The 15,988-nt window shown below is 39.9% G+C and overlaps 1 protein-coding gene across 1 annotated transcript; it reads left to right on the top strand.

Moving 5' to 3' along the window:
• The first annotated feature begins 26 nt into the window (after window positions 1–26).
• Window positions 27–14,589, top strand: GDF10 (growth differentiation factor 10). The gene is made up of 3 exons (XM_026061333.1): window positions 27–171; window positions 6,335–7,239; window positions 13,562–14,589. Exons 1-3 carry the CDS (start codon window positions 72–74, stop codon window positions 13,751–13,753), a joined length of 1,197 nt encoding a protein of 398 aa, XP_025917118.1. The 5' UTR covers window positions 27–71; the 3' UTR covers window positions 13,754–14,589.
• The last annotated feature ends 1,399 nt before the right edge of the window (window positions 14,590–15,988 follow it).

A 15,988-nucleotide genomic window follows, 5' to 3' on the forward strand; every position in this document is an offset into this window, starting at 1 on the left:
TGGCCTCCCCCGGCCGCCGCCCCCGCGGGGGCTCTTCCCCGTCGCCCGCGCTGGGCAGCATCGCTCAGGACATGGTAGCTGTCCACATGCTTAAGCTCTACGAGAAGTACAACCGGGAGGGGAGCCGGCCCGGCGACGGCAACACGGTCCGCAGCTTCAAAGCCCGGCCAGGTAAGAGCGCCCGGGCGGGAGCGGGGCGCCGCCGGCGGGCGCCTTCAGCCCCTTCGCTCTGCCTCCGCCTGGAGGCGAGGGGCTCCGCCGCGCTCCTCCGCGACCGCGGGGGTGCCGCGCTGCTGCAGGGGTCCCGCAGCCGGTGAGGGCTGCAGGACCCCCCGCTACCGACACGTACGCGGTGTCTCCGCTTGCTCGGCTGCCCACCTCCCGGCTTCGTAGGCGCCCTCCCCTTCCCCGAAAACATTTGCAACAGGGCAGCGTCTCCCTCTGGAAAGCCTCCCCTTGCTGTGGGTGCAAACCATCAGCAAAGGAAGCGCCTTCCCCGGGGCAAATCGCTCTCGGTCGAAAGATCTTTCCTGAGACACTTTAAGCATAAAACTAGCAGCGATTGCTCCAGCCTTAGGTCCTCTCATCCCGCTCTTCTCACGCTCTCAGAAGTTGCTGCTACGAACAGTGCCGCCTACGGGACCGTCTAAAACTGCTCGGGATCTTAAATCCCGTTGCGCTGCCTAAACGTGAAGAGATGGCTATCAGGCCTTCCTCTCCTTCATTTTCCTTGGTTTGATATGAGAGCAGATATGCTCTGTCAAAAACGCATTTTCATTATACGCTTGATACTTCAAAATGATAGATGAGTTTTGCTTAGTTAATGCTCTTAAAACTTGTTATCCTTTGCCACAGAAACTCAAAACGTGTCATCTCTGGGAAATGCCTTCCTCCTTTGGTTAACTCCTACAGACTGTAACTAGAATCTTAGCTCTTTAAAATAAGATTCATGCCAACTGCTGGAATATCATTTTATGTTAATTTCCAGAAGCTTTCATTTTTATAAGCTTATTTGATAAATGAATTCAAATTTTGCTTTTGTCAGTTTCATTCTTGTGTGTAAAATACAATGCAACATAGTGCTTATTAGTAAACGGTTACTATAACATTGCACACTAATTCACATCCTCTAGTGCACCCCAACTTAACTTCTATGTAAAATGTAATGTTAAAAAGGTTTTAAAAAAAAAAAAAAACACAGGAGGAGCAAATGAGTCCATGGAAGAGTATGTGGCTAATGAAAACRTCTAGAAATCTATCAGCTTTTAAAGCAAACCCAGACACTTGGGAAGAAAATAAATCTTCATGCTTTAGATCAATAGCCAGCCACTAACTAATAGGAAGGAACTTCCACTGTGGGTAGGTTATTCCATGACCTCTTCCTCCTACTCTTAATTTTTTGTGAACCAGCTGATAATGGCTGCTGCCTGAGCAAGGCCCTGAACCACAAGTCTGATCTGGTAGGAATACAAGAATTGTCACTTTTTTTCCACTTGTTCAGCAGATTAACTGAAAAATGACTTAGACATAAGCAGTGAAGTTATATTTTTAAGATACTGAACTAGCATGCCCTTTAAATCCAGCTTTTCTTGCCTACAGATCAGTATTATTTTGCTTATCTTGCAGTTCATAAAAATCAAGGCATAGGTATCTGGAGGTAACTCCTCCAAGGTCAGGCAGTGGAAATAAAGCACACCCCTGTCCAAAACTCGCCTCTCCTGTTTTCCATCTGTGTATCTCCTCTGCTAGACCTCATCTCTCCCCAGTAGCATGGCATGAAACCAGAAGCTCCTCTGTAGTGTTACCTTGTTATAATGACAATGTGTTATTTCCTCGCAATTCTTCAAACTATGGATAAACAGCCTGAAATGAACCACAGAATGATACAAAATGGGGGGGGGGGGAAGAACTGTATCCAGCATTATGTTTTGCTTTCTGTATCTCCTCCAAGAAATTCTAGCATTCTTGTGCCTTAAAGAAGTCTACCATGTTCTTCTAGCAACACATGTGGAATATCTGTTCCTTATAAAATACAGATGATACTCCTGATATTATTGAGATAAGCAAAACAGGGTAACATCTATAATTTCCTTTTCATTATCCCAAGCAATGTTTTTTTTTTTTAAACACACACCCTTCTGAAGATCTGTAAGGCCCTACATTCTGTGCTACAGGTTAAAGCCATTTGTCACTGGACACTCAAGTATCACTGTTATCTTAAAGTTTGCCAAAACAAGTGCTGCAAAATTGGGAAATGTCAGTACAAACTTATTTTGCTCCTCTGTCACGCRCTATTGAGGTCTCCTTAACTACACGATTGTATTGCCATTTAGCCCTTGCAGAATCTATACATCCCTTCCATGGCATGAAGGGTGGTGAATATGGAGGAGAAATATTACATAATAATCCAGTCAATGTGGAATATTAATTATGCACCACATAAACTTTGCATATGTTCCAGGYTATAGCTGTCTCATGTTTCTCTAGCAGTGCTAAACACTTCAGGAGGAGTGGTTCACAAACATGCAGTCAGTTCCTCTTAACTCCCCTCTACAGGTGTTCACAAGAGATCATTATTTCTCAGATAATGAGCTGGTATGAAAAAGGCACTTGACAAATTAGTTCACAGTCTTTTTCTTTTGGGTGCTTCCTAGTTTTCAGGTAACTCTGTATCTTCAGAAAACTGCACCAATTGAGTGAAGTTACAGTTACATGGTCATGTTGTAACTGGCTTTGGACATAGTTTGTGAACAAATGTGAAACGTTAAGCTATTGTCCAGCATCATCTAGGTGTCTGAGATGGAGGACTTAGCTTTCATAGCAGCATTCAGCTATGTAAGTCATGAAACCTCCCTGTAAATTGCCTTCTACAGCTCAGACTCATTCCCTGAACACCATCCCTCCTCTGTGCTAAATCAGGCAAAGGCCTCAGTGAATGGGAGAAAATCAGCAGCCATTTAATTAAGACTTTATCATAATGCATATGTGCAAGAAAGGCAAATCAAGATTACCCGGGGAACTGTAATTCTGGCCTCTAGAGCCTTAAGGTTGCTTTAACATAATTTCATACATTAAAATATTTAAAAATTAATTCTTGGCATATTTTTCCACACAAATGCATGTCATCAGCATATCATGTAAATCTGTATTGTTAACCTTCATTTACTGCAATTCCACAATCTCCTATGTGGATTATCCATTAAAGGCTAGCACTTTCTTTCCCTGGCCACTCGCCTGTCTYTTCCCACCTCTTGCATGTACCCTCCAGAAATCTTGCCTGTATTCCTAGCTTGAAGCTGTCTACAGTAACCAAAGGTAGATACAATCACTAAAAATATTAACAGCTTTAACGCATACAACTTACCTAGTTCAACTTGGAGTAGACCTAAAAAAAAAAAAAAAAGTAACAATTCTCAGTTTACAAGTTGGTAAAAGCCCGAGTGATCTGATGAAATCTGATACATTTGACGATGCTCCATCTAAAACTCAAGTCTCCTCAATTCCTAAAAAGTCCATACTTCCAGGCTCCTGGCTTTTCAGCAGTTGCAGATTCACAAGAACCTATTCTCTTCTGCACAGAATCTTGGCTTTTGAGGGGTTCATTTAATTTGGGAATACAGAACAAATTTAGATAAATTAAAATTCTCTTTCTCTGAACTATTGCTCCAAATTCTCTTCACATCTGAAGCCCTGGGACTCTGGTGCTTTTACCCAGTGGTGCATACGCTCAACAATCATATCTATGAAACTGATGGTACTGGRAGCATACCTTCATCTGGAACTTGGCATGTACTACTAATAAATAAAGAGATTTCARTCGCACACAGAGCTCATGTAGGGAGAGGCAGTGGATAGACTTTCTTCTTTTTTAAACATGTCTTCTGAAATGCACCAACATCGACAACAGCCTGATGTTCTACAGGAAATACTAAGATTATTCTTCTATTTGGTCTGGAAAGTAGTCTGACAGCATAGGAATGCTTGCTCTTGTGCAATTTCTAGACTCCAAAGCCTTGAATCAAATCTAAACTATGAATTTTTCATGGTCTGAGCATCTGTGCATAAAACTACAGTTGATTAAAAGCTTTTTTTTTTTTGACAGAAATCCTGTCCTGAACTGACAGAAACGAGTAGGTTCTTGTGGAACCCTGCTTCTGTTAGCCTCCCTGCCACCTACGAGAATGTTATGTGGGTCAGTGCAGGCAGTTCCACTTCCTTGCATCAGGAAAAAAATACAGATGGTGTAGATTTACTGGTGACATGGAAATTGCCTACTTGAACAYTGGTACTTTCAGACTGTATATGTAGGCCTGGCACTGATGAACATCCTAATCTACTGTGGTTTTGTCCAAATGATGGTTCCAGCCAGCAGACATCTGAACTGGAAGACAGGAAGCACCAATTCAGTGAGACGTGGTCCTCTTAATTTCCACCTTTCAAATGAAACTGTGCTTAAAAGGAAGAACATTCTGACAGGTGGCAGTTAACAGGACTGTCTTTTTGTTGTTAGCTGCCAACACTTCTGTGGTTCATCATCAACAGTGCATGTAAAAAGAAACCTAAGCTCTTCTGGGAAGACTGGCTGGTGGGGGCTGCCAGAGAATTTCTCTGCTGCCAGAGAATTTCTAGGTATGTCAAGAAGGGCTGCCAGCGGGTTTGTCCATTTGGGTTAACTAAAGGTGTAAACTTACCCACTGAAGTCCTTTAATGACTTCTAGGCACCAGACTAACCTTGAAAGCACAGGAATCATTTCCTGGTTCTGCCACCACTTTCCTGTACATTCTTCAGCAAATCATCTGTTTTTTTTCCTGTGCCTCTTATTGAGCTGTAAAATGAGGTGAGTAATCTTCCTTTTGTTCATTTTGAAGAAAGGATTTTTGTCAGGGACTGTCTGCTATGGCACATATAGCATATGTGTGTTTCTCACATGAGGCTGATATCTAGGGATCCTATCTGTGCTTGTGCCAAAGGAAAAACTATGTTTAAGAAGTACTGCAAACATCACTTGTTCTGTGAAACAGAATTGGTGACTCTCGGATGGACAAAAATACCTGGATGATTACCTCAGGCCTTACAGCAGGGGCATTTCACTTGTCCAAAAGGAGTTTGGACTCCTTGTAGTTAGACTACTCTGAGGCTCTTCCATAGCTCAACAGACTTAACTGCGAAAATCAGTCTAAATGTTCCCTTTCCCATCATCTTAATTATACTTCGGCATACTCTAATCCTCTCTAGTGAATGATACAGATCTGGAGGTAAGCATAGATGTAAAGGAAGTTTAGTATTTATGTAAGCCTGGGACATTTGTTTGKTTTTTTTGTTTTAAAATAAACACCAAACAAAACAAAACCATCCTTGGGTGCAAAATATACTGTGAAGGCATGGTCTTCTGATTCTGGGATTACATTTTAACTTACTAAGAGGGGTTTCTACAGTTTGAATAAGCCTGGAGTAAACGGTTATTAGTATAAATTTGTTCCTGTTCCTTGAAGATGGGGCAGATATAACGTGGATACAAATTGTTCAACTAGCTAAAAAGAAGCTATATCCAATAGTTTGAATTTTAAGAGTCAGCTCCTATTCCATAGCAATAGACTTCAAGCAGATCAAAACATAAGTCTTAAAAGCAAAGTAGGTTTCACAATGCTTAGAACAAAGCTCCTAAATGATGTATACAGAAAGGAGGGTTGCTCATTAGGGTAATGGCCCCCCAAATTTGGGGGGAAATGCTTATTTCCAGCCCCTTTGTAATATATCTCGCATATGTACTACATTATGTACTGCAATGAATTTCATATGCTGTTGCCCAGTCAGTCAGCACCCAGTGATCTTACAGAAATCTTTGCAGTCAGCTTCAGGTTAGACTATCTTGAATACTGATTGTAAAGCTGGTTTTCAGCTAATATACTGAGAAGGGGTTTGAAAGATTCAGGTACAATTCTGAGCTCTGCCAAGGGCAAGTTGTACAGCCTCTCTGAGCTYGACTTTGCTATTAACAAAACAGAAGCAAGGATCCTTTTCTTGACTGCCTGGACTGAAAGTCRGTCTGAAACTGAAATCTTTGGGCGGAGATTCAACCTTTATGTATACAGAAGGTGTGCAGCATGTTGGACACTCCTGATGTTATTCTAATACTGCTACTAAAGATTGATTTTTCTTCCTCTCATTCACCATAGTTTTAAGGTGAATAACTCCAATGAACTCACTATATTATCTGGTTTGAAGTGGGTAAATGAAAAGCAAAGTTTGTCAATCCACTTATTTAGCAATAGGTGGTTTCACTAACATTTTTGGTCTCAGGTATTYATCTGTGTTTTTCTTGCTCTCTTGTAGAATTCTTGGCTCAAAAGCCTTTGTATTGCTTCAATCTGACATCAATGCAGGATTCAGAGATGATCCTTGCTGCCACGTTCCACTTCTATGCTGACAAACGCCCCCGGCACCGGAAAGTGTTCTGTAAGCGGTCCAAGAACTCATCCTGCCGCCTCCTTCACCTGCCTCAGATCCTGCGGCTCAACATCATTTTCAAAAGCATTCCGCAGAACTCTGCCTATGGACTAGTCAAAGGGAACATCACTGTRTTTCTTCAGAGACGAGGAGCTTGGCATGCAAAGGACATTTCACACATTATAAAAGAATCAAAACAGGCTGGAGAGCTCATTCTCTGTGCTGAGCTTGATTCTGGAGAGAAATACCAGGGCTTCCCTGAACAGGTTGCCAGTCATTTGCCTTATATACTGGTTTATGCCAATGATCTTGCAATCTCTGAACCAAACAGTGTAGCMGTCACCCTACAGCGTTATGACCCATTTCCTTCCAATGATGGGGACCCAAATCTATCCTCAAATGCTTCTAATGATACTCGAGTGAAGAGGGATACATACCCCTCTAGCTCTGTTCAGAACAATGAACTGCCAGAAGTAGAATACAACAACAAATACAATAAACATGATATATGGGAGAATGCCTACAAGTCCTTGAAACCAAAAGCCTCACGCAAAGACCGAAGGAGAAAAGAGCAAGAAAATACAGAAACACTCYCAAAATCTCAGGTGCTAAATTTTGATGAGAAAACAATGAAGAAAGCAAGGCGAAAACAATGGAATGAGCCAAGGATTTGTTCAAGAAGATACATGAAAGTTGACTTTGCTGATATTGGCTGGAATGAATGGATCATATCTCCAAAATCATTTGATGCCTACTACTGTGCAGGGGCATGTGAATTTCCAATGCCTAAGGTAGTATGTCTTTTCACTGTTGTTAACCTGCAAACACARTCTAATAGATCTACAGTTTTAACTATCCAACTACTTTGCTAGTTAGATTTTACCTTCTTCACTGTGTTCTGATGCTTTTTTCAGCCCAAATGATTTGAGCAATATCTTTTCTGTCAGCTTATGTATCASAGTGCAGAAAAGATTTCAAGTTATCCTTAAGTGGAGTCTGAAAAATAAGAAAAATATCTGTCTCAGGTTTATCCTACTATTTTCACACACTATACCATCAAGCTACTCTGGTGTGACAGCAGAAGCATACAGTGTTATATGCTAATAATAAAACAGACTACCATATCACAGGATATCCAAATTCCACTGGTAAAGCCTTACGGCAAAAATGCAGAGTAGCAACACTGAAGTACTTCTAATTAAAAAAAAAAAAAACTGCTTTTCACTTTCAAAAAAAGAATGCTAGTGAAACTGACATTTTTGTCTCAAAATTTCCTGGCACTTTCTTAATTTATTAAATTTCTAAATTGAGACAATGTTGTTTGAAAGAAAAAAAGTTGCTTTTAAATATGTAGCAGAAAATGCCAAATAGCTGTCTGTTGCACTCTGGTTAACTCTAGTGTTTTGAATTCCTCTTATAGAAGCAGTGTGATATTTGCTACCAAAGAGGCAGACTGAAGTCCTGCTCTAGCGGAATTCTGCAGGGGCAAATTCCCTACTCACTTGCCCCATGGCAAGAAGTAGAAATTTTGACTACCACAAGTAGAACAAAAATTCTCTGCATTTTGTAGGACTTTCAGATAATGGGTGTGGAGGGAGAGTTTGAAGCATTGCATAACCTGCATGTTCAGTAACTCATATACAATTATTGTGCATTTATATCTGCAGATGGTCTGATTACTCATTCTACTGCGATTTTTGCATGTGGTCACTCAATCTGCACATAAATAATGGATAGTGTTTTACAGCAGAGAAACTCAAAATTTTGAGGCAGGAATCAGCTTTATAGAGAGAGAGACTCTTGTATGTTTATACTGAAATCAGTAGTACGATTGCAGGAAGAGTTGGCATGTGGGCTAGCTTAAGTCCAGAAACAGTGGAAGTCCAGACTTCAGGGCATGGTGTACAAATATATGGCCTGCCCAGGTCACATATATTTTTGAGTAGCTGACCAATGCTGAAGCCTGTGTTGATATGACTTAACAGCTATTGATATACAAACTAGTAAAATCAAAGCTGGCACTGACTTACCTACAATTTCACTTTTTGGTTGCAGCATAAAGATATCATGTGACACAAAGACCACTTAAAGTGCCCAAAAGAAAACCTCGTTTGGGAATGAGTCCTGTGCCATAGACTCACAACCTAATTCACCACTCATATATACCAAAGCCAAAAAAAAAAAAAAAAAAAAGAGAGAGAGACAGATTTTGAATATATATGACTTCTATATATGAGCAAAACAGTATGACACAGGAAAACTGAAAGAACCAAAATAGAGTGGATGGGGKTTTTTTTATCTGGAATAGTAAGAAATAAGCTTATATTGCAGATTTAAGTAACACTTTTAGGTAAGAAATTAAATGTTCTATAATGTAGATTTCCTTATAAATCAAAAGCACTTATTTTACTTCTCATTTTGATACTRTTTGTTTTATAGACAAATTAATGTACCTGCACTAGCATCTTGGGGCCAAAATCCCAGAGAATTTTATAACCAAATCACAGATGCACAAATTTGGGGATTTTTGGTTTGACTGTCTAGTTGGGTCTGCTTTGGAAGAGGTTTATTTTTTGTTAGTTCATAACTTCTACTTCTAAGAGAACATAAGCCTAAATGATACAGGCAGATTTACAATTATAACTTTTTAAAATGATTGTAACTGTAAATGAATGTAACTTAAAAAATGACTGTCTTCAATTGAACAATGCCTAGGATACCAGCGTACTTGAATAAAGGCTTTAGCCATCCAGGTCAGTGCATGAAAATTGCTAAATATTGTGGAGGGAGAAATAGTCTTTGTCCTTGCAAATATACTGGGGTATTAAACACTTGATCACCTCAACAACCCTAAGTCAGGAAAGCACATATATGATCTTGACAGTTGTAAGTCAAAGGCCAGACTGAGGCTATTCATGAAGACTTAATCTACGCTAGTCAACCTGTGACGGGCAACAGATAGCTTGTAATTAATAGGGAAGACTAAGCTCTCTTTACAGTTGTAACTATGGAGACAGAATTGCACTTATACACCTAGGATGTTAAARATCATTAAATCATACAATTCTTTTAATATCAGCTCATCACTGTATATTTATTACCTGAATAACTGCAATTATTGATCTACATACAAAACAGCTCCAGTAAAAATCTTGTCATGGCAAGTTCATTTACCTTACTGCCTTATTCCCTGACCTGTAAGGGAGAAGACTAGCTTATATGGTTAATAAGTGGTTGGCTGCACTGCTGCGCTTGCCAAATAAATGCTAGTTCTAGGTGTGGATTTACTGAGGTAGAAGTAGATGGCGACGGGCACAAGGGAGAGGACGTGCTAGACATACTTAATCATCCTCTGCCTTCATTACCACCTCCTGGTGCGGCTAATGTTTCTGCATCATGTAATACTGTCATCTGGCAATGCAGCACCTTCTGTTTGTCACCGTAAGGAAAAGTTAGCTCTGCCCCACAATTCTGATGATGGATTTTGATAGCATGGGTATCTGGCTGCTAGGAACTGAGCTCCAGCAACTRGACAGGGTAAGGTTTGTTTACACAGAAAGTTTAAAGTGAATTGCTAATTAAGACAATCTAAATTATTCAAGCAGGTGGATGCTGTTGCTTAGCTAACAGATCTCTTAAATAGCTTTTGACTTACTCTTGGGAACAGTTAGGCTACAGCAGCCCAGGGTTTGCCCTGTAAAATTATCCATGACTTCTTTACTCCTGAATATGAGAACAGGCTCCAAAGGTTTCATGCTTCTAACTTTTCTATGAAGTCATCTTCTTTAGAGAAGGTCTGTATACCAAATACTATCTTGAGACATCAGTCTCTTCCAGATGTGAGGACATATTACTGATATCAGCTCTAGAACTGTGCCTTTGTCAAGATAACCTCTACTCTCAGCTGCCATAAGATTATTGCTGCATTAGTTTGAACAGTGTTTGGCTGACTTCTGTTGCTATGTCAGGACTCTGGTTCAGTGTCCATGAGTATCACTGGGAAACCAGGGTTTTGAAAAATGTCCCTCCCCTGACCTACATTAATCGGAATACTCTTGGTTTTGTCCTTTAAGAGTCACAGTTCATGAGTTTCATTTTGAGTGTAGAGTTCAAACCTGAAAACAAAACTTTCCTGAAGCTAATAACTGTTGCTTATTAAGATGTGGAGGAGGGCGTTTTTTGCAAGGCAAATTCATGATAAAAAAACACAGGTTTTAAAAKGAATGGAAAAGCCAGGAAGAAGGGGAGGAGCTATGGTATTTCAAACCTGCTGTTTAGCTGCTTTTCAACTTCAGCCCCACCCTCTGTTTTCTGAGGCCCAGTCTGTTCCTGAACTAGGACTGTTCYGAAGGTAAGGTAAGAGCAGAACCTGCCCTGCTGTAYATAACTTAATAGCCAACATTTAAGACATTAYAACTGTCCTRGCACCATCACTACTAGGCATTCAACTCATTCTTGCAAGCTTTCCATGGTAACACATTGGTACGAAGGGTAGTATGAAGCCTAGCCCAAGATTACTGAGCACTCAGGCCGAGTTTTCAGAACATCTGGAAACTTCTGGCTAGATGTGGGATGGGTGTGCTGTCCAGCTCTGCTACAGATGTAGGGCTCAGGCAGTCAGATCCTACACTGAGCAATAGTCCGTAATAAGCACTGTCCTCTATGAGCACTGTTGAGCATAGTGTCTATAGACTTTAAGGCATTAGAAACGCAATTAGTGCTATCTCCCTGTGGCCTGATTTACTCAGACAGGATTATTTTGGCCTGGTTTCAAGTGTGACAGTTTCCCACGCTAGACCTGCCTCACATCTATTTGTTCCTTGCAGATATCTTAGGCTGTACAGCTGGAGAACATCCTAATGGGATCTTCTGCAGGTTCATACGCAAGAATCCTGTAAGCCAGTAATCAGGACTAAGGGAAGTGATAGCTATCCCTTGCATGGGGTCAGTCAATTCTCTTTGAGTAGCACATTAAGATCTGTGGCTGTTTCAAATAACACTCAAATAATAAAGGAGCTAGGAAGATTTTAGGAGTTTTTCATAATGGTTAAAGCAAGAGCTAGATTCTAGAAGCTCCACTTACTTGAATTTCCAAACTGCAGCTGCTTATACACCTGTARGTTACTTTTGTCTCCCTCTTGCTGTCCATCTTTTCTGACATGGGCAATGCGGGTAGGAGGTTATTTCTACTTCACCTGGCAGCTGTGAGGCTAATTTACTGCTGCTTGTTCTTGGACRGCTTTTAAATCCAAAGAAGAAGGGTGGCATAAGAGAGCATGCTGTTGCTAATTATGCCAAGCCACTCTAAATATGAAAAGGCACTTTCCAGGATAGGTCATTTGTTGGGACTTGGATATAAGGATGCTCTCTTGAAGCCCCAGAGGATCACGACTGGATTTCACAGTTTGACCTTGTAACAATTCAAATGAGCACTCTCTTTAGTTTGTGAACCTCTCAAAGTTTCAACAGTGATTAAGGTTTAATTCTGATTTTCTGATATGAAGTATATCAAAAATGAATTATCCTAAAAAATGTCTCATTTATGAAACCCAGGCACCATGTAACTTTCCATGTTGAAATGAAAAGTCAAGAGTTTTTCATAAATGCAATTCTTATAATTTGAAAAGTAGGGAAGATATAGGGGACATTAATTCTTCTCACTTAAAATATCTGCTTTCATGTCAAAGTGTGTGAAGTCCCTATTTGTTGTCCCACAGATATCGTTCCACCTGAGATGCAGCTATGTTCTGACAGCAGTGAAAGATTTCATGTGCCTTGTATACCAAATCAGTGCAGACAGCTCCTGAAATTGTAGCAAAAAGCCTGATATGATCAATACAGATTTGACTAGCTGTTACTGCACTCACTGGCTGAGACACTATTCAAGCATGATGACTGAAGAGGAGTGACTGCAGCTTCAGCCTCAGCAGTGGGTTGCATGCTGTACTATTACACCATGTAACTGGAGCACATGCACTCCCTACTGGGCTGAGGCAATGGCAAAGAAAGACTGTCACTGCTTCACCTTTATCAGTAAAGCTCTGCTTGATGGGACATAGCTAAAGCAACAGAATTGGTGAAAACTGCTTACTATTCAGTTGCTCAGACTACAARGGTCAAGTATAGCTTGTGAATACATGCTAAAAATATGAGACTTACATTTAACTATTAAATAGCATATACTATTTATATACTCTTAACACTCCTTTTCTTATTCTCAATGTTCTTATACCTAATAGCCTCCATTCTGTCCTCTTCTCAAATATTTTTCCTTGTGTAGTTCTACTGCATACAAAAATCAATAGCAGAAGAAGGTGGCTCAGTACTCTGAAGAGTATATAGCTGTCAAGCTGTTGTGAGCTCTCACTTCATATGCCTCCTGTCCTCACAGCTTTTTGTTTTCTTCTCCCATTCTGAGTCTAGTTAGGACTTAAAGGAAAGCCTGGTGAGGAAGGCTGAGGGAAGCAGACAGGCTACAAGTTTGTCATGGGGGTATGATCAGAATAGGTCTGTGAGATTGCRTGACTATTTTAGAGTAACTCCCCCCTGTGGACACTGTTCCTGAAGCACGTCTACATTAAAATTACTCTTTTAATAAAGAGTAATTACTCTAGGGAAAAGTAACTAATTCCAGGTTAGTGAACATGAGAATTACTCCCGGACCATAGGAATAGCTATTTTGGAAAGAATTACAATGAACAATTTTCCCAGTCAGACAAGAGGGTGAGAAGATAAGAGATAAAGCTGTACAATGGAGAAGCATGCCCCACCTTAGCCCTTTTCTCCTGCATGCCTGCCTCCAGCATTTAATAAGTACAGTCATGAACACTCTTCCTTTTTTTTTTTTAGGCTACTGAATGCTGGCTGTGCCACCAGTGCCCTCCTCCGGTATTTACGAAGGCAGCATAAAGAGCACAAAATATCTGACAGATGCCTCCTGGGCAGGAGAGCTGAAAATGTGAGGGACTGACTGTGTTGCACAGCCCTGTGGCTCAATCACATATATTCACTTTTTTGAGGAAAAAAAAAATCATAATGCTGTCATTTGCTAAGACTATGTGGGAAAGTGACTTCTCATAAATGAAGTAATAAATGTTTCCTTCTATGTTGCAGATTGTCCGGCCATCAAACCATGCTACAATCCAGAGCATCGTAAAAGCAGTGGGCATCATTCCCGGCATTCCAGAGCCCTGCTGCGTTCCTGACAAAATGAACTCACTCAGTGTGCTCTTCTTAGACGAGAACAAAAACGTGGTTTTAAAGGTATATCCCAACATGTCGGTTGAAACCTGTGCCTGCCGATAAGTTCATACAAACACATCTTTAACAAGACCTAAACATCCTGCCCAACTACGCTGAGAAAGTTGTGAATGGGAAATGAATCTACTGCTGTTGATAAGAGAATGCAAGCCTACAACTCCTACAGACAGCATGCAGAGACTAAAGCAGCGCACATGCTCACCTGGAAGGATATGTCTTAATATCATCACTTGTCTTGCAAATTAACAGTGATTCACCTTCCAGGAAATCAATACTTTACAATTTCTTCTTAACCCATCTAGCCAAGAAACATGGTATTTAGTGCAGAAATTTAAATGTAAAGTTTTCCATAATCAAAGGACTAAAATATGTTTTTATATGCTATTTTTCTATTTTCTCTCTTCAGTTAACCAAGAAGATGGGAAGTGAACTTGCAAAGGCAGGCTTATTCTAGAATATCACTTGTGTACACAAATCAAAACTTTTTGCCTAAAACACTCATACTCTTAATCTGCATATTTATACTGAAAATGCTGTAATAAAGGGCTTAATATGTATATTTTCTTCAGGATTCAAGTGTAGTGCACTGTATAAGCTTTTATATATACAGTATGTTAATATAACCATTTTTGGTTACCCTTCCCTAATATATAATGTGTTCTACAAAAGGCATATGTAATATCCCACACTCTTGGTTTGCTGGATAATTTCAGGTTGTTAAACATATATTCTCTGAATAACACATACTATATAGTAATATGCTGAAATACTAAAAATAAAATAACCAAGATTTATATTTTTGTAAATTATACTTTATATCCTCTAGTTTGTTACATGCTTTTAACAAAAGCTAATAAATTAAAGGTACAGCAGTATCTAAATATAGTTGAAATGTCTTTCTACAATCCACTTGGTTACATTCTGTTAATTAGATGGAAACATGTAAATGCATGTTAAGCTTGCCATAATGTACATCAATAGATTAAAGCCAGAAGAGAATATTATGCTCATCTAGACTGACCTCCCACACAGCACAGATCAAAGAGCCTTGTCCAGTAGTTTCTGCATCATGGCTGAAACTTCTGTTTTGAGCTTGGGAATATCTTTGAAAAAAATGCATAAATTTGCCTTTAAAGATTTCAAGTGACAGAATATCTCTACTGGACTACAYGTAGCCATTCTAATAGTTAGTCATCTTTGTTAAAGTGTAGTGGCTTATTCCTAGTCTGAATTTGTTGAGCTTTAGCTTCAATTCACTTGATCTTACTCTAACYTATTTCTATTAGATCCCTTTTGTCTAATATCCAAAATACTTTCCCTGTATATTTTTAGTATATACAGCAGGCTCAAATTATATCTTGGCTAAGAATTAATAGATACTTTGATTTCTTACTATTCCAAGCCTCAAAACAATTTTTCATGGCTCTTTTCTGAACTCATTCCAGAACTTTCAATAACTTTTTTTTTCCCAACAATGAACATCAGAACAGGACACAATATTTGGCAGTGGTTCCATTAGAAGTCTTTAATAGAAATAAATTTGCTTCCCTTCATCTCATGTATAAATCTCTCTTATACAACCATGATAGTCCTCTTAACTACAGAATTCTTCTAAGAGCTCATGTTCCATTACTGTGACTGTCAGTTATCTTTCTCAGTGCCACTGCATGCCAGGACACACTGACCATGCTTTATTCCATCTTCATTCACATGCTGTACAATAGCGTAGGACGACTAGGAGCAGAACAAACTGCTGAAGTCTATGAGGTAGCATGGAGTGCAAGATGTGGAGAGTTTACTCTTCAAGAAACAGTCTGACCTTCTGCATTGTCTTGCCCAATTAAAGTTGTGTTGTTTAGGGGAAGGATACTACACACACTACGCTCTGATGTGAATGACTTTATTGTGAAGGCTCCTATTCCGCTAAGGCACTAGGGTAACTTGGTAACTGCCACCAATATTCCATTTTCATGKGGTAAAGATTCCCAGCCAGCAGAGGTGTGTAAATGTGGCACTTCTTGCTAAGCCACATAAAACCAAAATTGTGTGTACGGAAGTATCTGTCTGCACAGTCACTCTGAGGCTAGTTAGTGTGCAGTTCTTCCTACTTCCTCCTAAACACCTCTCAATAAGTAGATAGCTCTGAGGCACCTTGTAATAACTGCCAGTTAGAGAAAGGAAAGAAGGGTCATGGATCCAGGTAGGCATTTCTTCTTCTCCCAAATCGCTAGTGATTTGCAAAGGAACTACTGGGACAGACCTTTGYGTACTGCTGCTATT

Source organism: Apteryx rowi, unplaced genomic scaffold, assembly GCF_003343035.1.
Source record: "Apteryx rowi isolate R43461 unplaced genomic scaffold, aptRow1 scaffold_18, whole genome shotgun sequence".
NCBI lineage: Eukaryota > Metazoa > Chordata > Aves > Apterygiformes > Apterygidae > Apteryx > Apteryx rowi.